The 24846-nt window shown below is 36.7% G+C and overlaps 2 protein-coding genes across 3 annotated transcripts in view; both read right to left on the bottom strand.

Annotated features, from left to right (window-relative positions):
- LOC311298239 (sodium channel protein type 2 subunit alpha-like) overlaps positions 1–6275 on the bottom strand; it is a 39251-nt gene extending 32976 nt beyond the window's left edge. For both annotated transcript variants that reach the window (XM_084420998.1, XM_084420999.1), the window contains exons 1-4: positions 6190–6275; positions 5970–6098; positions 2349–2440; positions 1206–1424 (exon numbers count right to left, since the gene is read on the bottom strand). In XM_084420998.1, coding sequence (XP_084277124.1) covers positions 1206–1424; positions 2349–2440; positions 5970–6098; positions 6190–6269 — 520 coding nt within the window. In that variant the 5' untranslated portion in view covers positions 6270–6275. The remainder of the gene's footprint in view (positions 1–1205; positions 1425–2348; positions 2441–5969; positions 6099–6189) is intronic.
- A 550-nt stretch (positions 6276–6825) lies between these two features.
- On the bottom strand, positions 6826–24713 carry LOC311298912 (sodium channel protein type 2 subunit alpha-like; the record flags this gene model as incomplete). Its single annotated transcript, XM_084422235.1, has 4 exons — positions 23795–24713; positions 7487–7803; positions 7048–7158; positions 6826–6840 (listed from the first exon to the last, which is right to left on the bottom strand). Exons 2-4 carry the CDS (start codon positions 7748–7750, stop codon positions 6826–6828), a joined length of 390 nt encoding a protein of 129 aa, XP_084278361.1. The 5' UTR covers positions 7751–7803; positions 23795–24713.
- Positions 24714–24846: the final 133 nt, after the last annotated feature.

Here is a 24846-nt window from a genome sequence, read left to right as displayed (position 1 = left end):
ATCAGTCCTTCCTGAATTATGTGATCTTGTAATACCTGTATTATTAGCAATTACTTGCCCCATACATTGAAACGTGAATTCAAAATGAAATCTAAACCTGGAAATAAACTGAATGTTTTAAAGTGCCCCTATTGGACTATTAATTTAGATTTTCTGGTCTCCTACAACAGGTTTACATGCATCAAAGGTCAAAAAACGGTTTAATTTTCTCATAATATTCAATGCACATCACCACATTTTTCAGTGATTCTCAAACAACTCAATGGATGAATCAGTCTCTCTAAATCCCTCCTTTCCGTGAGCTACATCTACTCTGATTGGCCAGATGGCCCAGTCTGTTTGATTGTAAGTAAAGTCAATTTACTTGTTGAAATCTATATCTAAAAAGCTCAGAGTGATACATAAGAGCATTCAACTAGACAAAACTGACATTCTTGTATAGTGTAAAAAGAAAGTGTCAACTTAAAGGTAGAAAGCGCGTGAAATTTGTATTTAAAAAATATTTCCATGGTGAAAAAACATCTAAACATTTTGACCAGTACGGCTCACACAATGACAAAAAGACTCTTTATTGTGGTGTCTTTGGCCAGTTTACCGACATAAAAACTAGGTTTTGAAGCATGAATTAAATGTTTTGAGTGAGTAACTATATTTTGCAGAGTTATGATGTTCCAGCAAACAGATGTGACAATTGCACTTACAGTTTAGAGAATGTTTAGACTGTTTCGAAAAATGTGCCAAAGTGATTGAGAAAAGCTGTAAAAAACACAAAAAACAAACAAAACAAAAAAAACCCCAAAAAGTTATGATCTAAGATGAAAACCATTACATATATTATGTACCATTTCTGAGTCACTTATCAAATAAGTAAATGACTTGCATAAAGTCACTAGTTTATATAATCTTTGAGGTTTTCTGCTGAAAATACTCACCTAAACCAGATAGATCGAATGATCAATGAATCATGTGAATTAATGACCAGAGAGACAGATAGACAGATAGAGAGATAGATAGATAGAGAGATACTGTAGATAGATAGATAGATTAGATAGATAGATAGATAGATAGATAGATAGATAGATAGATAGATAGATAGATAGATAGATAGATAGATAGATAGATAGATAGATAGATAGATAGATAGATAGAGATGGTCAGACAGATTTTATTTTTGGAATGCATTTCAAAAATGAAAATGAACTTACTACGATTGTTAACGTATTCAAAGCAGCCGGGTGATTTGGAACAAGTATCTGGGTCTTCAGAAATAACAGTAGAATTGAACACACATTTTTGTCTAAGAACTCCCATGAACAGCTGCAGTCCAACCAAAGCAAAGACGCTCAGGCAAAAAAGGGTCAAGATCATCACATCTGACAGCTTCTTCACCGACTGGATCAGAGCTCCAACGATTGTTTTCAGGCCTGTGGAAAGCAGAGGAAACCGCGTCACTTTACACTTTACACTGAGGTCTCAGCATAGTGTACTCAGGGTCCAAAACTCACTTTGAATCCAAATATTTCATTCCGGCCATGAGATGGATATATTTAACATGTTTAATAATTTTTGGCATCATCAGTTTTCATGTGAGAAGTTTCATTGTTTTCCCAAATATAGCCATTTGAAAATGTGCAAGTCACAACAGACACTTGTTTTTTTAGTGTATGGGTTGTGTGTGTGTGTGTGTGTGTGTGTGTGTGTTTATATTAATATGTTTTTACAATTTAATATGTTTCAATATATATATTCGATTAATGATATTAATCTTAATGTTTCTAAAGGATATCTCTGAATATTTCAGGTTACAAGCTGAAGTTTACAGATTAGTGGATTTCTTTATGTATCACATGCACATAACTAATGCTCTTAATAACTAAACAGCGACTACATGAAGGCATGCAAGACGACTACAGTGCAAACGTCAACTCATCACAAAAGGAGAGGAGAGACAAAAACAGCAACATCTTAATGATTCTGGTCCAGATTTTAATTACACCTAACGATGATTGTTTTAGTAATCTAAATTAAATAAGTTCACTGATTTGGTCTCAAGACTCCATAACACTTCTCATCATGACAAATTTAAAGGAGTTGTTGCATAGAGTCAAAATGATAAGTTAAAGACTTGTGAGATTTATTAGAATAATTGAGTTATTCAATGTTAATCGGACATCACTGCTTGTTTTGTTTTTTTTGCGTGCAACCATCAAATCACGAATCAAAGGAAAAGAAAACTGTAAAATGTTTGTGAAAGACTCTATATCAGGCAGTAAGAGAAGAGCATGCTGGACATGTTTGAAGAAAACAGTGTCAGCATCTGTGACCTTGACCTTTTCCCCAACTCTCACCTGGGATGACCGATATAGTTTTCAGGGCTCGAAGAACTCTGAACGCTCGCAAGGCGGACACATTACCCAGATCCACAAACTCAGTTACATATCTGAAACAGGGAGGGTGGGAAATCAAACACTGACGGATATACAACACACAGGAAGGTCTCGACACAGGGTTGCAGTCGGGTTCAAAGGTCACACAGAGGTTGTACACCTAAACGTGCTCTCTGCTTACCTGGAATTACTGAAATAGTTTTCAAAGCTCTGAGTACCCTGAATGTGCGGAGAGCTGATACATTGCCTATGTTTATAAACTCTGTAACAAACCTGTGGGACCAAATGCACAGATACAAATGAAGCTGAAGGGCACTGCAGATGCCAATGGTCTTAATGGGCATTTTTTGGGCTAATTATCAGTATAAGTTAAGTCAGTGGTTCCCAAACTAGGGGCCCGGAGTTATAAAAAGGCGGGAGTGGGTAAATCATAGTGTATAGTCAGAAGATGGTTATGCAAAAGAAACCTCTCCAGGGTGATACAAGACCCCACTGTGAAATGATTTTGCTTATTAATGCGGCTACTTGCCACATGAGCAAATAATTGAACACAAAATATTAATTTGACATATTTTATTACCTCAGGATGGCTCGCAGTACCTGCTTAAAGAGATGGTTCAGAGTAAAATCAACCCATGACCTCGAGCCCTCCCAGAAGCCTTTTTTCCCTTGGTTGAACATTATTAAAGTTAGAGCTTATTTAGAGAAATCAGCCGAATGGCTTAGTGCAGGCGCTAATGGATCCAAGGCTGTATCTCGTAAATTACCCCACTAATAATGCCCAGAATGGTACCAAACTTATAAAGTAGCACAAATAGGTTCTGTACTCATAAAACAAGGCATTGGAAAGTACATTTGTAAGCACATCAGGAGTTTATTTTAATAACACGGCTCATGCTACCGCTAACCCAGACGTCGAGGACACTTCCGTGATTTGGGAAAAGCACGTAAAAGTCCTGGCAGAAAGCGATGCACAAGGATGTAGTGTAACAACATGTAGTGTATGTAGGTAACCAAGGATGTAGTGTAACCAACAAAATATTAGTGCATTCCTGGAACTGGGCGTCGTTACACTACATCCTTATGCATCGCTTTCTGCCAGGACTTTTCCGTGCTTTTCTCAACTCAGTGAAGTGACGTCGACATCCGGGTTAGCGATAGCATTAGCCGTCAGGCAAGTGTTATTTAAATAAACTCCTGATGTATTTACAAACTTTCCAATGCCTCGTTTTATGAGTACAGAACCTATTTGTGCTACTGTAGAGGTTTGGTGCCATTCTGGGCATTATTAGTGGGGTAATTTACGAGATACAAATTTGGATCCATTAGCGCCTGCACTAAGCCATACAGCTGATATCTCTAAATAAGCTCTAACTTTAATAATGTTCAACCAAAGGAAAAAAGGCTTCTGGGGGGGTGTTTGCCCGAGGTCATGGTGCAAAGGACCCAAGGTTGATTTTACTCCGAACCATCCCTTTAAGTGGTTTGTTATTAGTAGTAGCGGTTGTTGCCGTGGAATAACAGACTGCTAGATGCCGCGATTAAAGAATCCGAATTGGATATTGCAGGGATCCGTGTAAAAAATATACATGATTAATGATTCTGCATAAAGCATGGACAAGTTTGTGAAAGGATTGCCAGTACTACATAAATGTAAAGCAGACAATGAAACTACTTCTAACATCGCAACTCTGTCTACACCTGACACGAGAGGCGCGACGCAACAAAAGCAACCCATTTTAATCAGTGACTGTCTGCGGTGGAACAAATTTATACAGTAAAATAATGCATCGCTTTATTTCTGACATACTCCAAGTGCTCGCGCACCTTCTGAAACATACCACAAATGGATTTGCAACGTTCGCTTTGTCTCGTCAAGTGAGGACAGCCTTGAGACAAGAACATATTATGAAGCAAGTCTCGCCACAGGGAGACCACAGTGTGTAGCGTATCTCAAACTATTCGCTTCTGACAGAATGAAGTCAAACAAGTTAAGACACTACTTAGAGACTTCCCATCACAAACACAAAGATAAGCCTGTTGAATACTGTATTAATAACAATGTTTTAAATAAATCCTATAGGATTCTGCAAGAAAGGTCATGTCTGAGAGTCTGTATGTGGGTGCATGTACTGTAGATGTGGGGCTTACAAAAAAATGTTTCTTTACAACAAGGGGGACCGGCAGAAAAAGTTTGGGAACCACTGAGTTAAGATGGCATCTGCATCTTAAAAATGTAATTAAATTAAATAACTTCAAACAACTTATCAAAAAATCAACTATAAAAAATAAAATCAAACAACTTAAAATAATTTACTGTTTATAAACAGAATTATCTTAAACTTTAAAAAGTAATAGAATATTTAAGAATTTTATAAAGTATTTTATTAAGTACATTACCATACAAAAAATTAAATATAGAAAAAAATATATATTTTTATCTAAATTAAATATAATAAAACACATTATAAAACAATTATTAAAAACATAAAAAATATATTTGCTGTCTTAAAAGTCATAGTTCAACCAAATTTAAAAATGATGTCATCATTTACTCAAGCTGTAGTTGTTCCAGACCTGCATGAATTTCTTTCTTCTGCTGAACACAACCCAAACTGTGGAAGTCAATGCGGTCCATCAACAGTATTTACCCATACTCTTCAAAATATCTTCTTTTGTGTTCAATAGCAGAAAGAACGTTTTGGAACAACTTGAGGGTGAGTAATTGATGACAGAATTTTCATTTTTGTGTCAACATTCCCTTTAATATGACCTGGCAAAGCAGTCAACCTGATTTTAAATGAACAAAATGCCAATTTGAGGATGTTTTTGTGAAGTCTTAGTAAAGAAACACAAGTTTGTTTAGTTCTGAACTCTAAACTTCAAACTCTAAACGTGTAAACTTTCAACAATTCAACACTTTCAAATGTTAGAAAAAAAAAAATATATATATTTTTTCAAACCAAGTAAAAAATATAACTTTTATGCACAGCACTTTTATTCTTGCAAGCTGACAATATCAACTGAAATGACAACTTCTGACCACTCTATGGACTATGAAAAACTAAAGGTGAAGTGTGTAATTAATGTGCCACTAGCAGAAACTGACAGAACTGCAAAAATAACGATGAAAAAGCTTCAAATGGCCCTTTCCGTCCCATCCTCCTGTTCTAATACTAAATGGAAAAAAGGGTGGGACTTTAATCTATGAGGAACTAATTGGATGGTAATAGTGGTACATATAAAAATGTATTCAGGTAGTTAATATTATTTAATGGACCTGAGCTAACATTGAACAATAGTATTTTTCTTAAATACAGTAATAAATACTGTAACAAATGTATTGCTAACTGTCAGTTAATGTTAATGCATTAACTAATGATAAGAGTTACCATTTTTTTATTAGCTACAATTTTAACAGACGAATCCTCCACAATAAGACAGAGAATTAAAAAAAGGGATCATTGTCTTTTAACATAAAAAAATAAAAATACACTCTTCACCTTTAAGTAGCGAGGATAATTCAATTCTAATAATTTAACGCAACGTAGCTGGGGTAAATAACAGACTTGTCATACTTACGCCATGACTATAACAATAAAATCCAACCAGTTCCATGGGTCTCTGAGGAACGTGAACTGTCCCACACAGAATCCCCTGGCGGTGATCTTTATCAGCGCTTCAAAAGTGTATATCCCAGTGAAGACATATCTGTTAAAACAAGACCATCAGTTACTGCACTGAGCAAACATACACAGCATTTCTACAGTATGTTTGGAAAGCAACAAAGAGATCAACTCACTCTATATTCTTGGCCCAGTCTGGAGTTTGAGTGTAGACCATGAAAGCGCAGTTGGCCAGTATAGTGAACATTATAAACATACTGAACAATGTGAAAACTGCAGTTAAGGAAATGTAGTGACAGATCTACATTAGAGCTCAAAAGTTTGGGGTTTTTAAAAGTAAAGACTTTTATGTTTGTGGCAAGCAAGGCATGGGCCGAGAGCAGTGTGGAGCCTCTGGCGAGGCTTGTTCATTTTGTTATTTATGTTTATTTTATTATTAAAGTTAGGTTTAACATTCGCCAGTTTAAACAACATTTAAAACATATTTCCAGCCCCAAATCTTTGAACGGTAGCGTATATGTCTGGAATACACAAACATATGATCTTTTTTGCAGTGTGAGATCAAAGAGGTTTAAAGGCGCATTATCTAGTAAAATCATAATCCATTTAAACTAGATTTCTTGATAAAAGACTGAAGTCATAATAGTTTGGGTCAGGATCAAGTCATTAAACCAGTGGCTTTCAGTAGTTCACAACCCAAAAAATGATTTGCAGGGCTGTTTTAATTGTTGATAAATGCAAATAATTAAGTGAAAATAACCATGTGATCATGCATAGTTAAGATGCAAAGAAAAATAATCAAGCTTATTGGCTTAAGCACTTAAGCTCTACATTTAGACAGTGACAACCTCATCTTTAAAAACCATGAACAAAACTACACAAGGTCAAATAAAATACGATATCAAAGATGGGTTCACTTCAGGATAAACATGCTTTGTGACTGATGACTGATAGCCTATGGCTTAAAGTGTATAAACATAAGACCCATCCAGCACATCAGCATGTTTTAGCACTTGAGAAGGATATGTATGTACCAAAATCTTAATTGATAGTGTCCTCAGAGGGTTGAAGGGGCTGAAGATGTACAAGGCAGGAGCGGCGTTGAAACGGCTGATTGTCTTTTTTTTGTTCACTACTATGAAAGTCTAAACAAGTGGGAGATGAATGCAAAGAGAGTGGACAAAACAGTCAATCAATCATATATATATATATATATATAAATATATGATTGGAAAAATGTAAAATGCAGATAAGTAAAATGTAATAAGAAATATAAGATATACATATTTGTGTATATACACTTCTTATATTTCTTATTACATTTTACTTATCTGCATTTTACATTTTTCCAATCATAAAACTTTCCAAGTCTTTCTTTCTAAATCTAAGACTTAAACTAGATTCTGAATCCATGTGATGTGACCCTCAGGGGTTTGTGGGCCCTCCACTTGAAAAATATAAATCAAAACTCACTGCCTTATTGACGTAGAAGTGGTCCAGGTCCTCCAGTGGTGTGGACACCAGTCTTCTGGGAAGTTCTCCATATATGAAGGGCAGATTTTTCCCAGCCTCCAGGCCACTGTTGGGTTTCGTCTCGCATTTATCATCTTTAATTCTCTCCCGTTTGTCCTTGGACTTCTTGTACTCCTCAGCGATCCGGCTCTCGATGGCCTTAAGAGATTCGCGGGTGAACTTACGTAAACTTTGAGGTCCTGGTGGGGTAAACGTATGTGCCATTTTCTCATCCTGAACCTTCAGAGTGATTCGCTACACGTCTGCATGAGAAACAACTGGCAGAGAAGGAGAGAAAGGGCGAGTCATTAACAGTAAATCATGCAATGTGATCGGTAACTGTATGATTAGCCCATGTACAACCCTTCCAGAACCACAGAGAGAAAAGAGCATCCTATAAGTGACGGACACGCCTTCTTGTACTAAAAACCATTAGGTTATCAGGAACAGAGCTCTCAAGGAATCAGGGTTATGTATGCCACACAATTATAAAATATGATGTCTCAGCCTGCTTTCAAGAGCAGCTTTAACCTAAAAAGCTTATGTTTATGTTAACTTAAATTGTATTAATTTGCCATTGACCTTTCCTGGTCAACCAGTATCCAAAACACAACATTTGCTCATTGCAGAAATAACAATCAGAACATTATTTATTCAAACTTTTGGTTACTTGACATTACAAATTATTTTATTTTAAGTAATGAGAGAACAACATTAATTTTCCTGCTGAAAGACTTAAAGGGTTAGTTCACCCAAAAATGAAAATTCTGTCAGTAATTACTCACCCTCATGTTGTTCCAACCCCGTAAGACTTTCGTTCATCTTCAGAACACAAATTAAGATATTTTTGATGAAATCTGAGCGCTGGCTCACTCCTCCATAGACTTCTAGGTGACCGAAACTTGCTGGCCCAGAAAAGTTATTAAAGAGATCGTTAATATAGTCCAAGTGACTACAGTGGCTCAATCTTAAGTATATCAAGCGACGAGAATACTTTTTGTGCGCAAAAACAAACAAAAATAACGACTTTATTCCACTATTCATTTCCTTCTATCTGGGCCTCGAGTTAGTTCACGTAGTGTTTTTGCGCAGCGCGTCTGTGTTACACGTTGGGGCTGCACGATATTGGAAAAAAATTACATTGCGATATTTTTTTTCCCAACGATATATATCGCGATATTGCGAGCCATCAATCCAGGCTAAAGTCAATAATTACCATTCCATGTTATTAATAATTTCACTAATAAGCAAGCTTCATTACAAGTAAAAAAAAGGCCACTTAATATTTTATTCCAGAAACATATTTCTCTCAGAATTCGGTGAACGTTCTTCACAGGACCTAACGTTCTTCAGGTTCTAGGACCCGAAAAATTATGTTTTCTGTGCTGATTCAGTGACGCGTTCATGTAAACGGCACCTAGACCCAGCAAAAGTAATGATTAATAATATGTAAAATATTGCGATGTGACATTTTAATTGTTTATTAATAAACAAGTGTTTTCTGTAAAGATTAAGTTGACAATACTGACTCGCGATCTTCGCAGCAGTGATCGGGAGAAATGCACTTTTCATACAGATTAGGCTATTATTATAATTTTTTTAATGGTTCTGTTTAAAAGTAGAGATTTCTATTTTATTATTATTATTATTATTATTATTATTATTATTATTAGGTGTGTGAGGCGAGTAGGCTACCTTTTATGCTGAGTTGCGGTTCATGGATGATAGCTTATAATCTCCAGTTCAGGCGCTGGCTGCTATTTAATATTTATTTATTAAATCCAGGAAATTGGATAATGAAATACTGATTAAAATTAAGATACAATTAATACAAAACGAAATTCGTTTTAAAGAAAGGCTTTGTGCTTTCTGATTGAGGTATCTGTGAAAGTTTTAAAGCAGTCTTTTACTGCCGCTTTCATAACGGTCGCGTCCTTAATAACATTGTTTTTTCCTCATAAATGCGAACACGAAAAATAAACGACTTAAAAAAAAAAAAAACATCCACAACTTTATAACACTCCAGCAAAGTAGCCTACCTCTTTTTGGTCAACATCCTCCTTTTTGTAGACGAAATAGGCTAGTCCCAAATAGCTGACTGAATTTTGACTTTTTTGCGGCGGATCCTCTTCGTAGCGCATTTTTAGCTATAGGATTGCCAGTGAATGTTGGCTGTGAGCGGTGAGCTGCGGCACAGCGAACCAATCACTGTGCAGGCACGCGGAACGCGTATGTCACCCCAGCAAAAAGCCATACAACAATCTCGTGTTTACTGTGTGCTACTAACGTTACCCTTCACATCGCATGTTCCGGCGATGTGACTATCGCTCATTCGCACATCGCGATGTCGATGTTAAAACAGAATATCGTTCAGCCCTATTACACGTCACCACGTAGGCTCACTATTGGCCGACGCTGATCATGTGTGTGATGCGTGTGACGAACAACACAGACGCGCTGCGCAAAAACACTACGTGAAAAGACTCGAGGCCCAGATAGAAGGAAATGAATGAGCCAGCGCTCAGATTTCATCAAAAATATCTTAATTTGTGTTCCGAAGATGAACGAAGGTCTTACGGGGTTGGAACAACATGAGGGTGAGTAATTACTGACAGAATTTTCATTTTTGGGTGAACTAACCCTTTAAGGCCCGTTCCCACCAAGGACGATAACTATAAAGATAACAATACAGATATAGTTCTAAAAATCTTTCTCAATATTAAAGAATAGCAGAGTTCATACCACAGCTATAACTTTAACGGCACAGAGAAACGAGTTGATAAAGGATAAAAACATTGACAGCCAATCAGAATCCATCCCGCTGTAATGAGCTCGAGCATTTAAAGTGACAGACATTATATTAGTGTGGACGCTAATATAGTTATCTTTATTGGTGTGAATGGGCCTTTAGATAAGTGTACATTTCCATGCTGGTCCAGGTGTTCCCATGTAAGGTCCTGTTGGTTAAGCTTCTCATGTGCATTTTGAGAAGTCATGCTCATGTGACAACGGGCGAATCCATTCATATTCAGTGCATGGGTCACCCCAAATGAAGTTCGAATTGCAAAACCCTCAGACAACAAGGCCAAATCCATAATCACAACACAACCGCCCACTTATATTATTGTATTTCCATCCTAGTCAAAGTTACTGTGCAAGTTGTTCATGAACAACAAAAACACTTTAAGGTGAAGTGTTTTTTTGGCAACCTTTTAATATTGGATTGTTCTGAAGGTTCAAATCAAATCATAATAATTCTGAACATTCACCTTTTTTTTTTTTTTCTGCAACAGGAAAACTGTACATCAGATCAACCAGAAAAAAACAAGTCAGAGCTAAGTACTGTGCTGATTTTGGTGGACATCGCTTGAAAGCTTTAGGAGAAGTAATAGAAAGCTCCTTTAAGGCAAGTCAGTCGACTTTTAGTGCTTTCCGGTTCCTACTTGATCTACTTGAATGGGGGAGAAAATCCCGTAACGGTTTGTCGAAATTAAGTTTCAAGTACATTTCAAATCAGGAAAAAAATCTGACAACAAAGGGAAAAAGTTAAGTGCAACTCTTGCATATAGCGTTGTGTTTATGAGACCAGTTTTAATGTTAAATTTCAAATTGCTTGAAAAATGTATTCCTTTCCGTTCATTTGCAACACAGCATTTAAAGCCATTGTACAGTGTTGGATCAATCAAACCAACATTTACAACTGGAAATTACATTTGAACTAATCACAACATTGAAAATGAGGCCCTCTTTGACACATCTGCATACAGTCAGTTGCTGAAACAGCTGGGAAAAAGTAATGACATGCAATTAATCGATCATTAATGTTACTTCCGAGTACATGGGTTCTCGTGAGCAATTAGTGAAGGAGGAGATGAATTTCCTTTTATCAGATGAAGCACTATAGGCCTAACCACGGAAATATCTCTTCTAATAGGTGTATTTTTTAAAAACCCACAACGTTAAAAGTGATTAGCGACTCATCACACCCTGCACTTTGTTGGGGGGGGGGACCACATTTCACTCCAGGAACCAAACACTGAATAAAACTAGCAAACATCACATGCTAAATCAGGCAGGGGAACCTAGAACAATAGAGGAGCCACATGTGAGAAACACACTTCCAGACATTGGTCCTAGGACATTTCCTCTGTAATACTAAAGAATCATTATCAGATATAATTTCCTAATTCCATTACCATATCATAATATGTCCTCAGGTCAATAAGAGGAGACATCATTTCCTTCAGATATCAGACTTCACAAGTCACGCTGGAAAGACACAAGGGTCCCAGATCAGAATCCTGGTTTGAAAACAACAATTGTACCCAATCAGCAAAACATTATAATGTGCTTTTGGTATCCAAGATGTGAGGGTTCAGTTCTTGGCCTTTCTTTTTTATTCTGCTCTCTACAATGACAAAAACACAACAGTCACTGCATTCTGTCTTGCAATCTGCTCACCCAACTTAATGAACAAAATCCCATGAATTATTCCACTGGCAATCACTCATTTCTCTCCTCAAACCCTCACTCACATCTCTCGCCTAGTCTATTTTTGCGATACCCTTTAAAAATTAATATTCTCCATTTGTCTTTACTTCCAGTCCCTATTATTAGTATTCATTCCTGTGCGAAAGATAGTAAAGTAGGGATTTGGAAATACAATATGATGTATTTATTTGTTAAAATGATTAAAAAGCTATTTGAATTATCAATCACATTATAAAAAGTAAATACATTTTTTTCCATTTAAGTCGTTTAAGATATTAATTTAGTTACTTAAAGGGATAGTTCACCCAAAAATGAAAATTCTGTCATCATTTACTCTCCCTCAAGTTGTTCTAAATGGGCATGAACACAAAAGAAAATATTTTAAAGAATATGGGGAACCGAACAGTTGATGGGCCCCGTTGCCTCCATAGTATGAAAAAAAAAAAATACTATGGAAGTCAATATGGTCCATCAATATCTTCTCTTGTGTTCATACCCATTTGGAACAACTTAAGGGATAGTAAATGATGACAGAATTTAAATTTTTAAATATAAATACCCTTTAAATATATACTGTGTAAATATAAACAATGAATGTAACATTGATAACATTGTTCTACAGAAATAATAAACCATAATAATGATGAGCCTTTAAAATATAAATTAAGCACTCAAGCACACACATAAAGCTTGCTGCAAAGACACTGGCAAAACTAATGATTATGAATGTGCTGGGACAAAAAAAAAAACAGTATGGAGACTGTCTGAACATTTTAATAATTAATTAATTAACTAGTGTTTTCTGAGTCAGTGTCAGTGGCAAAAATTAAGTTGATTCTGACTCGCCATCTACGCAGTATAGTGGATGCACCTATAGAGAAATGCACATTAAGTAAACGTCACGCAATAAAACGTGGTACTAATATAGCTTTACTCCATGCAAACACTTAGATATGCACCTAATAATAGCACACATTTATGTAGGTTAACGTTAAAGATAGGCTACTATCTACACGTTGCATGTTGCGTCTGAAAGCTTAAAATAATGCCTTCAGAGAAAGCATTCCAAGCTAGGAAGGCATCAATGAATGCCCGAATCCAATGTTATCTTCACTTTCTGTCTCCTCACATACCGTCATCTGATCATTTTTTAAGGCAGCATAGATGTATCCTTCGCTGCCTTTGATATCCCATAACCCTGTGTGTCCCATTCTGTGGCATTTGAGCAAAAAATCAATAAAATAAAGATGGTGTCTGAAAGTTGCGGTTGGTGGTCTGTGTGTGTGTAAATGTTTTTGACCAACGTTTTCCACATTTGATAGGGAGAAATTACAATTGTACCAAATTCATATTGTGACCCTGGATCACAAAACCGCACGGGTAAATTTGTACAACAATACATTGTATGGGTCAAAATTATCGATTTTTCTTTTATGCCAAAAATCATTAGGATATTTAGTAAAGATCATGTTCCATTAAGATTTTTTGTAAATTTCCTATCGTAAATATATAAAACATTTATTTTTGTGAGTGAATGCAGCACAATCGTGAACATAAATGTTCGATTTTTTTGCATCCTCAGATTCCAGATTTTCAATAGTTGTATCTCAGCCAAATATGGTCCTATCCTAACAAACCAGACATCAATGGAAAGCTTATTTATTCAGCTTACAAATTATGTATACATCTTAATTTAAAAAACCCATGTGAATGGTTTTGTGGTCCAGGGTCACATTTGCTTTGTTATCACCTCTCTCTATTTTGGTGTAGATTATTAAACCATTACACTGCCTCAGAAGTCTGTCCGAAATCAGTTTCAACAGGCACCTTGGTTTGCAAACGCTGTATGCAAAGTTGCTGCCATTTAAGTCTGCCCAAGCTTTCGGGACGCAGCCCACGCTTGAGGTCGATGAACGATAGGCAGACATTTGGATTTCCTGCCCTACATAATTACCACATGGATCTGCCTTGTTAACGATCTGTCCGTCACAGACTGCATGACTTCGCCACTTCCTGTACAGTTTTTTTTCCTGCGACCTTCCGACCAATTAAAATTTGGTCGATCAAGCCTCTTCTTAATAGCTGTGTCCGAGACCGCTCCCTATCCACTATATAGTGCACTATATCGGGTGTCGGCCATTTTGTAGTGGTGTCCGAATTCTGAGTGAACGACATCATTCCCTACATTCGTTCACTACTTTTACCCACAATCCTCTCTGAATTCGAGTGTACATTCGATGTAGGCTACACTTTCTGAAGCACTATTTCCCACAATCCAATGCGGAGAGGACTGAGCAAGCGAGCAAGTTTAAACCTGGGATTACTTTACAGCTTTCTTATTTCTGCTTTAACATTTATTTCATGCTAGTTTTTTTATTATTCTTTTCAATCATTAATCATTAATCATTTCTTCAATAAAACATATTAAAATATTGAGACAATATTATATAGATGAATTTAAAAATTAAATGAAATTATATTAATGAGGTAAATTATATAGGTAGCCTAAAATTATTATTTTATTTTTTTTATTAAAATATATTATTTAGGCATTAACTCAATTGAATGTGTTTTACTAACAGCCAGGTGTTTTAATAATTTGTGGCATTGTTGTTAACTCGTTAAACTGTAAGGAAGAGATGATCATTTGGTGGATGATATTCGTTAATCATCTGTAGGTGGCGTATTCATTCGAATGTAATAATCATGAGGGCGCTTAACGACCACGTCATCTGTGAGCGTGAGAGTTTCTAACAATTTCAGTCGTATGGAGGTATATATAATTACAAAATAAAGTCATTATGATTGTTGTTGTTAATATTATTTTATAAAGTAAGTAACATGTAAGATAAAAGGAGGTGTGACGAAGCCGTCCAGCTCCGACGCCCAGTGTAAATGTCAGTGTCCGAATTCACTCACTTCATTTCGTTCACTCCTTGCAGATAGAGTGCACTCAAATGCCATACACTATATAGGGATGAGTGAATGAGTGAACGAGTGAGTGGTTTCGTACACAGCAAATGACTACCATTTGGACTATTAGGGGCAGCCCTATTTTTTAGCAATTCAAATGTAAATATGATTATCCACAAAGCCACCAATTGGAGAAAATAAATAAATAAATCAGTAAAATCAACTGGAGCAAAAAAATAAAATTAAAAAAAATGAGGTAAGGCTTTATTCTTTCAACATGAATGTGGAGTGAACAGCCTCAGGCTCGGACCGCTGGATGAACGTCTGATGCATATATCACACTTAACTGGAAACACTCTAGAATTTGTGAAGTCGTCATCTGATTGGTTGAATTCTACAGGATGTCCGAGAGACGTGTGTGTCACGTTCTTTAAGGGTCCCCCTGGAAACAAAGATGCCATGATGCCAAACCCCCTCATGGAAGAGGAAAGCCATTAGGGTTGGGCCGATAGACGTTGAGCCGGCATCGCAATATACACCCCCCCAACCCCCCACCCCCACCCCCCTTTCCATGGTAACGTCTCATGCTTGGCGTGTGATTCACCACAGCCAAAATAGCGCCGTATGACAGATGTAGCGCTTTTATTTAAATATTAACAAACTTGCTTACCATGTCATAAACTCACTTACACATATTTGAGAATCAGAATAGAAGATAGTTGGTTTTGTCGTTTAAAAACCTTTATAAATGATCTTGATCTGTAACGGGAGCCGTTTGTTTTGTTCAACATCAACCAAATGCTGGATTTTCAAAAGTATGTGATGTACGTAAAGTTTGCAGCATAGACTCTTTAAAATATGTCCAAGTGTTTTACACACCGGTCTGTTATTGTAGGGACATCGACGTTACATTTTCACACCCCTAAACGTGTAGAAAAAAAACGAACTGTGATTGGTTGCTTTACATGTCAGTCAAACAGCATCTGGGCGGTGCTCGGCCAATGAAAGCTGCTATGGAGTCCAGACCTTCTGCCATCAGTCCAAGTTCTGGCTACGTGAGACTAATTGAGGGTGGAGGACAAGAGCTTAGGATTCAAGAACTGTAGGGAGTTCACATCTATACCAGCAGGCCAGAGATCGCCCACTTCATGGCACTTTGCAGAATACTGCAGTTTCAGCCAGTACTCCCTCAGCATCACTTGGGACACAACATTCTGACAAATGATTAGTTGCATTTCAATGCGCTTTCAGTAACGGCAGGTATGCACTGGGACTAAAAACAGACCTCTGTCAGCCTACTGCAAACTATAGCCTGCTGTATAATCTAGTTAATATTTATAGAGTGACCAAACGTCCTGTTTTCCCAGGACATGTCCTGTTTTCACGTCCTGTCCTGGCCTTCCTGGCTGTTTTTTATAAAGTGATGAAAATGTCCTGGTTTTCATTATTTTTCATTGGGCCATTAAGCATGTAGGCTACTTTAAATACACGCTTGCCTTTGCACACAAAACATATGAAACTTTGGCTTTGGCTTCGCCCCGTCTTGTTATAATCAGCGCGTTCCTCAATCCGCAGCGGCAAGCAGAGAGCACGTCAGAATACAGAGGCCTGTGTGTGTGAGTGTGTGTGTGTTCATCTCAGCCTCATTGGTCTATCACTGCTTGTCATTGTCAGAATATTTGAAATGACCAATCAAGTCAAAGTAGGCGGACTTTACGTTCACAGAATTTTAGCAGCGTGACTCAACGTTTCAGTTTACGGTCAAGTGCGAGATAAGATGTAAGTAGCTAATAAGCAGCCCTAATGTAAATTCACAGATGATTTACAGAGAAAATTCCTGTGTTTTCGTTTCGGTCGGGATCCGTGTAAAGCAGAATGCATGAACTGCAAAGCTGGCACGTACGTGTCAGTGTCAAATAAAGGTGCTAGTGACCTAGAAGCCCACATAAAGAAAGTACAGGCTATAAGAGAACATCAGGAGGATTGAAAGTGTTTTTTTACTGAAATAGTGTAGTAGTTTTTAACCTATGGCCATGAAAAGAAATAGTGTCATGTAAAAGGTGTTGAAAGCTAAACTTTTTTTTTTTTTTTTTTGTATTCTATTGTTGCGGGCCAAACATTGAATGGAAAGGATGTATTACTTTATGTATTAAAGTACAATAGTTGCAAGGTTGTGAATGCATTTGTCAAGTATTTTTTGATGCATTCACCCCCAACCACGCCCCCACCCCTTAACCACGCCTCCCCAAACCACGCCCCCATCCACCAACCACGCCCCCGCCCTCTTTTCTGAAAACTAAAATATGGTCACCCTAATATTTATAGATTTTTATGATATGTCTGAAATAGCCGTTTTGACATTGCAAAGGCCGCACAATTAAACTGAACCTTAAACAATAAATCTCTGTACAGTACAGTAATGTAAATTTAATCAGCTGTTGTTTTGGTGATTTTCAGTGGATGCATGAAGGCAGTTCTGAAGGAAGTTCACGTGTCCCATCAAGAGTAATCTATATTAGGTGAAGTTTATCACATTGAACAAGTTAATATTTACAAATAACAAAAGCCCAATCCTTCTTTGTCTTTAAAAGAAGTGCTTTGTGCTTTTTCTTTTTTCGCTAAAATTCCCCAATGTCTGAAATACACTCATCTGAACTTAAGAACTCTTTCTCTTTTTAATATCTTTGCATATGTAGCCTACTTTGTTTCTAAATTAGGTTTCAACAGATTTACAAGTCAACCGGGCCCATCTGCTACCAACCAAGAAGAGTTTAAAACAGACACTATCTTCTGCAGCTCGCTGAGGATGTAATAAATCCAGATTATTATCTGCAGATCGTACACTATGTCCTCTGAGAGATTAACAGGTTGTTGACCACATCTGTACTCCCAGCAGATTCCACATTAGTTTTAATTAGAGATAGCGTAGCTGACTGACAGGCCCGGTTATGCAAACAAGAGCCAAAAAAAATCTTCAAACAGAGGCATGAGTCAACATCTAAACGATGGCTGAAGTTACTCCAAATTACACATGATATTCATCACACGATTACCATCGACAGCAGAAACCCGACTCTCACTCAGAGCCTCTAATCTCTCCTCGTGACATATTGACTCCTCTGCGAGACAAATACACCTGACAATGGACACTTGTCACAAACAAAAGCCAGCTGATCTGCTCTTTACCAGCCACTGTAGAAATCATTTTTCTGCTCTCACGATGTACAACTCTAGAACTCAATACATTTGACATCGTAGCACTACTTGATAGTTTTTCCCATATAATAAAAAAATAAAGCACTAAAAAACTAGTCAGTCTATTTTATATTTAGGCATCACATTCCAGCCTGGTCTCATAGTTAATACGTACATAGGCCTAGGTATTTATACGTAGCATACTAAACGTACATTTGGATAGATGCCGAAACGTACAATATGGATATATTGACAACACTTTAAACATAAACATTATTATGCATTATAGCTAAAAAAAATAAATGTATGAATCTTTTCTATCATAAAGTATTTTGTATAATTGCCCTTTTACCATTTTATAGATACAATTTAGACACCCAAACCGAAAAATAACCATTTTATAGAGAATAGAAAAATAATATAGCCTATAAAACGCTATGGACAAAAATGTGTAGGAAAGTTTCAATTCTAGTAACAACATAGCATTAGAAAGATACTTTGAGTCGCTAATCCAACTCCTTCCTCTAAACCCACCCATAACCATTTCTCAAAACATAGCCTATGTACAGTTAAGAAAAAACATAACAGACAGACGTGTAATCACAATAATTTATTTATTGCAAAAATGTCAAAAGCGGTGCCAAAAGTAGTCCAAAAGACAATGGCGGTATAAAACAGTTTTGTATGAGGTATAGAGCAAAATGTTATTAATCGCTGAAAATCTTATCCCGATCCCCTCCGTGAAGGCGCACGTTTTAAACTTACATCGCCCAAACACAGTGTGTCACAATCTGTGACGAAGCAGGCGAGAGCCAATGAGCCTTTGATATCATTGTCGTAAAACATGTCATAAAGCTTCTTGAGGCGGCAATTGCGAGTGCGCTAGGATTTGATGTTATGTAAATGAAGAGAATGTAAATGAAGATTGCTGAATAAAGGCTTGAATTTGAGTCTGTTCCTCACAACTGTTTGGATTACAACGCACAAATAAAATATTACTTTTGTGAATTTATGTGCCGTTTTTGGTGTATTTTATGGTTCTCAGTCACAGCATAGGATACAAACAAAACAAAATAAATATTACATGTTAAATACTGGTTAAACGATTACAGAAATGTTATTCATTTTAAAGTTTTAAAGAGTAGTTTGAAACGAGTTTGCATATATATTGCATTTGTATATGGACTAGATTTTAGGCCCTAAATCAAAAGTTTGGCTATTTGAGACTGGTACAACAATACCAACCAATTTTTTTCTTTGAACCAAACAACCTGCACTGGTTGAGGCTGGAACACAGGCCTGTTTTTGTCAAGAAAGCACTAACACACACAAGAACAGAAGGAAAATCCCAAAGTAAAGATTTTACTTTCGAAAATGATTTTAAGCAATGCATGCAGCTGTTTCAGTTTTCAACACCCTTGTCCGAACAAATTGGTTTACATTATGCAAATAGCTCTCTCTTTGTCACCACACTTTCCAAAAGAGACAGATCTCCCCCAGCCCTCCCCCCACCCAAAAAAGTAAAGCCACAACCACAAACCGTTTCAATCAGAAGCCATCATGTCAGGCCCAGGCACTTCAAGTGCTTCCCATTGCCTTGTGAGAAAAACAAAAAAACATTACGTTTCCCAAGTGTGGATATACGATGATGTGAAACTAAAAACCTCCAAGAGCACTTAGCAAAACGCCTCTGAATCACAAACCGTTCTCAGTAATGGATCTAACAGCCTATATTCATTGATACCTCCTGTCAGATTATAATGCATTTATTTTTAATACTGATACTACACGATTAGAACAGAAAAGAGACTGAACATTAGAGAAAAACAACAGACTATTTCAAACGGTTAAAAGCCATTGGTGAAACATCTACTATGATTATATAATATAATATTCATTTCATAATATACAACCCCATTTCCAGAAAAGTTGGGACATTTTGTAAAATGCAATAAAATCAAGAATCTGTGATTCGTTCATTCTCTTCAACCTTTATTGAACTGACAAAAGTATACAATGAAAATAATTCCAATATTTTCACTGACCAACTATTTTGTAAATATAAATACATTTTGATTTTGATGGCTGCAACACACTCCAAAAAGGTTGGGACAGAGTTTACCACTGTGTCACATCACCTTTCCTTTTTATTACACATTTTAATTGTTTGAGGATACTAATTGCTACAGTTTTGCAAGTGGAATTTTTGCCCAATATATCGCCTGATACAAGACAGCTGCTCAACAGTCCGTGGTCGTCATTCTCTGATTCTCCTTTTTATGATGGGCCATAACACTCTCAGAAAAAAAGGTACAAAAGCTGTCACTGTGACGGTACCTTTTCAAAAGGTACACCTTTGTACCTAAAGAGTGCATATTAGTCCCTTAAAGGTACATATTGGTACCAAAAGTGTACATATTAGTACCTAAATGGTACATATTAGAACCCTTTTGAAGGGTACTGTCCCAGTGACAGCTTTTGTACCTTTTTTTTTTAGATTGTAGAGTACATTTTCAGTAGGAGACAGATCTGGACTGCAGGTGTAGAGTGTCTTCGAAACATTGGCATGGTCTTGCCCTAATAACCATGGACTTCCCATGAAAGATGTCCTCTTAAAGGTAGTATGTCTCTATAATCCCAATACATCCACATCAGTGCTAACTTCACACACATGCAAGTCACCCATGCCGTTTGCACTGATGCCCCTTCATACAGATGTTTGCATTTGCACCTGTTGCTGAGAAAAGTCTGGTTGGTCCCTTTTGTCTTTGGGGCTGAGAACTCAATGTCCATTTTTCCCAAAAACAAGCTGAAACGTGGACTCATCTGACCACAGCACACATTTCCACTGTGTTTTGGACCATCTGAGATGAGCTCAGGCCCAGAGAACTCAGCGGCTTCTCTGCATTTAACAGATGTATAGCTTTCTCCTTGTGCAACAGTGATTCAAGTTGCATTTATTGATGCAGCATCAGACTGTGTTAAATGAAAATGGTTTTCTAAAGTACTCCTGAGTACATGTGGCTGTAATTAACAGAGTAGCATGATGGTTTCTCATGCAATGCCATCTGAGGGCTCAAAGGTCACGCACATTTAACAGAGGTCTCCTGCCTGAGATTTATCTGGATTCCCCGAATCTTTTTACAATGTATGGTACATGGTAGAAAGTTTGTAATCTTGATTTTTTAAATGTTTGACAATTCTCTTGTGAAATTTAGCACAAAGTGGTGAGCCTCCATGACCCATCTTTTCTTTGCAAGACTGAGCCTTTGGTGGATGGTACTATTATACCCAAACACGAAGATACACTCACCTATTACCAGTTCACCTGCTGCTTATTGTGGACGGTTTCAAAACATTTTAACTTGGATATTCTATAATCTTTTGACTTTTATTTTGCCTCTGTCCCAACTTTTTTTGGAGTGTGTTGCAGCCATCAAAATCAAAATGTGTTTTACAGAAAACAATCAAGTTGAAAGCATTGGAAATATTTTCTTTGTAGTTTTAAATAAAGGTTAAAGAGGATTAACAAAGCACAGATTTTTGATTTTATTGCATTTTTACAATATGTCCCAACTTTTCTGGAAATGGGGTTGAAATGGGCTTCACTACGGGTGCTAAATTTACACCTGACTACATTTTACGACTAAGTAAAATCAAAATGGACCCTTTTGCTCTCATAATTCACTGGTCTTTATGCATGACTCAACCTGCAGTTATTATTTAAAAAAGACTTTTATTCAGCATTCAACAGATCAAACGTGCCAGTAAAAAGTCAACATTTTTACATTTTAAATACATAGAAGAATCCTCTTCTTTTCAACACTTCTCTCCAACCATCTGACTATATGTCCAGTCGACTTAAGATCCAATCAATTCCAATCAAATGATAACGTCCTCTTGAGTTCTTACGCGAATATTCACAGAAAAAATGCATCAAATTATTAAAGAAGTAAAGGGTCGAACAGTTTTTTGTGTTGTGTAATTGATTTCAGTCAATTTGCTAACTTCCGACAGCCATCATTGGATATTGACAGGAGAGTCCAGAGCTTTTCAGGACTGCAATTTGGATATTAGTCAGGTAGTAGGGACATTTTTGGCGTATTATTCCATGAAAAAAAATCTTAAAACTAAAAGTGTTTTGTATACTACATTAGAATGGGAGCACAATTTCATCTTATGTAACTGAGGAAGACAGCCTTTATATGCCTGCCTGCCTGCCTTGGAGAAATACCTGATTTAATTTAAATTGGCGCCTCCTGGACTGTTCTGCTTACCTGAGGTGGGCGTAACAGAAGAATATTCAATAAAATCCATCCTGCACGAAATATAAAGTGCGATTGTGAGACGATTTTGGTGGCTTATTACAACCGACAAGTGCAATCCTTCCTCTCTTAACTAATGACCACTGTTATATTAGCTGCAGTCAAATAAAACCAAACCGATTTGAAAAATGAGTTTGCAAATCCGAGTTAATCGATTCTTGAGTCACAGCAGTTCTCGAATCAACAATCACCAACTCATTAAACCGAGTCGAGTCAAGCCGAAAACCGATGCACAATCTGAATAAAAGCTTTTGAGTGCAGATTTGACTGATTGGGCAAAAGTAAGTTTAAACTTGACTGTATGAGAGTTTTGTCTCATTGTGTTACATCACAATAGCATTTTGAATCGATTTTTTTAAATTATTTTGAATTTAAATAATTTTTAGTTTGAGCAGAATCGGAGCTAAAAACAAACTGGACTTGTACACACTGGGTAACAATAAGCTAATAAAAAAACATTATTATTATTTTACATTGCTGTAAACAGATCACGTTACAGGGTTAATTAGGTTTATTGAAATGAACTGTTCGAAAGAACCGATTCCAGGAGTCGGACTGCACGTAGTTCATTAAACTACATTCGGGGTTTAGCAGTCTAGTAGCCTACAAAAAAAAAAATAATAATAATAAAAATAATAAGCTACAAGTTCGTATAAGCTGAATGAACTATTTTTATCTTGTGGCATCATCTCTTCCACCGCAGGTTCAATCAATCACTGGAAAAGTGGATTTCCAGGGCGTCAACCAGTAAGGACAGTTAACATGTCTTTCTCAAAAAATCCCACGGTGAATTGAATCGTTTTCAAGATTAATGGCGTTTGAGCATTGCACTAATCAAATGCATCAGGAGCGAGAGATATTATAAAATGCTGTACGTTGAATTAGAGCACAAAACCCGTGGCGCAGAGGCCAGTGCTGACATGTATAAATGGATGTCGGAAAACCAAACAAATCAATCAATGCACAGATATGTAAATAACTTTTTTTCATGTGCATCGTTATGACAACATTGACATACTGTATGAAGAAACAGAAAAGTAAGCCTATATCACAACCTAAAATAAACTATTTATATAAATGACAGATAAAACAACAGGAGTTGTGAATGTTCTTGTAAAGATTGCATACTCTCAAAGACAAACTGAATGAGAAAATCATCTAAAAACTAAGCATGTTATTGAGTTGTATAATCACAAACTCAGCCTTCTTTTTTTAAATCCTTGTTAAACTAAACTCTTTTATGCGTCTGGCATGGTATTGTTATTTGCATTTAATTATAGCCTGAAGCATGTTTTCTTGATCATAAATTTGAATAGCTTTCATAAGCACTTCATGATCTACTCACCATCTTTCTGCAACAAATCAGGGAATTTCTTCGAACATGAGGGAAAAATTAATCCTCGGGGTCCAGGAGCAAAACTTGATGCAGTGATCCAAGGTGGAGGGGAAAAAAAAAATCAGTGTGGGCAACTTTACCCAAGTAAGTAGCCTAAGAAGAAAACTCCAAGGGATTTTCAGCGAGAAATCAAATCGCAGAAGTCTGTGATCAAAAAGAGCGAAGTGCCTGAGATCCGAGAGATGAGCGCTTCCGGTTATTCATTAGACCCAGAGCGAAATCACCGATCCTACTATGACTGAGGTTGAGCTTATGAATATTAAAGTGCGAAATGACAACGTTGCTTCGTCCACCATCTGTTGGCTCTGATGTTTTGCCTCGTGAGTATTAATTAGATTGTGTCGACGTTGCTTCTTAAACTTCCAATGAAGAACATTTGCTTATGAATGTTAAAAATTAGGCCTTCGCCATAGTAGGAATAATACATTTTCAGATCTTGACGGACACTGACGCCAGTAGGACGGCAAAACGTCTCCTAAACGCGCTAAAAGGTGACGATGGTTCACTTTTTCACGGTTTCATTTTTGTCTGTATTTTTTGTCACGAGAAAGTTTTTTTTTTTTTTTTTTTTTTGCCCCACCCTTTGTGTGTAGGCAATAACTTATTTCTGTATTAGGCATACGCACATTTCGACATCTTGACAAAAATGAAAGATAGCACAGTAGACTATATTTTCTCATACAATTAGATTTCAGCTGCCATAGTGTATTCCTTAAAGACTTGAAGTAAAAAGACACGTCCAAATGACACGTTTACATTGTTGCCCTTTTTATCAGTTTAACCGCTTCTTATGGACCTTTTTCACAGACTGATGACTGTGTTTTCTTTTCTTTTTTTTAATATATTTATATTTTATTGATTTTTCTCAATGTATGTAGGCTACATCTAAAACACTATAATTTGTATTATATTATATTTTCATCAAATTACAAGAAACTAGTTAGCCTAACACTGCTGTGAGGGTGTTTGGGAGAGAAGGTGAAGTTGACATAGGCTATCTT

This window comes from Rutilus rutilus (genome assembly GCF_951802725.1).
Source record: "Rutilus rutilus genome assembly, chromosome: 10".
In the NCBI taxonomy this organism is placed as follows: domain Eukaryota; kingdom Metazoa; phylum Chordata; class Actinopteri; order Cypriniformes; family Leuciscidae; genus Rutilus; species Rutilus rutilus.
This window is presented reverse-complemented; position numbering and strand designations above follow the sequence as displayed.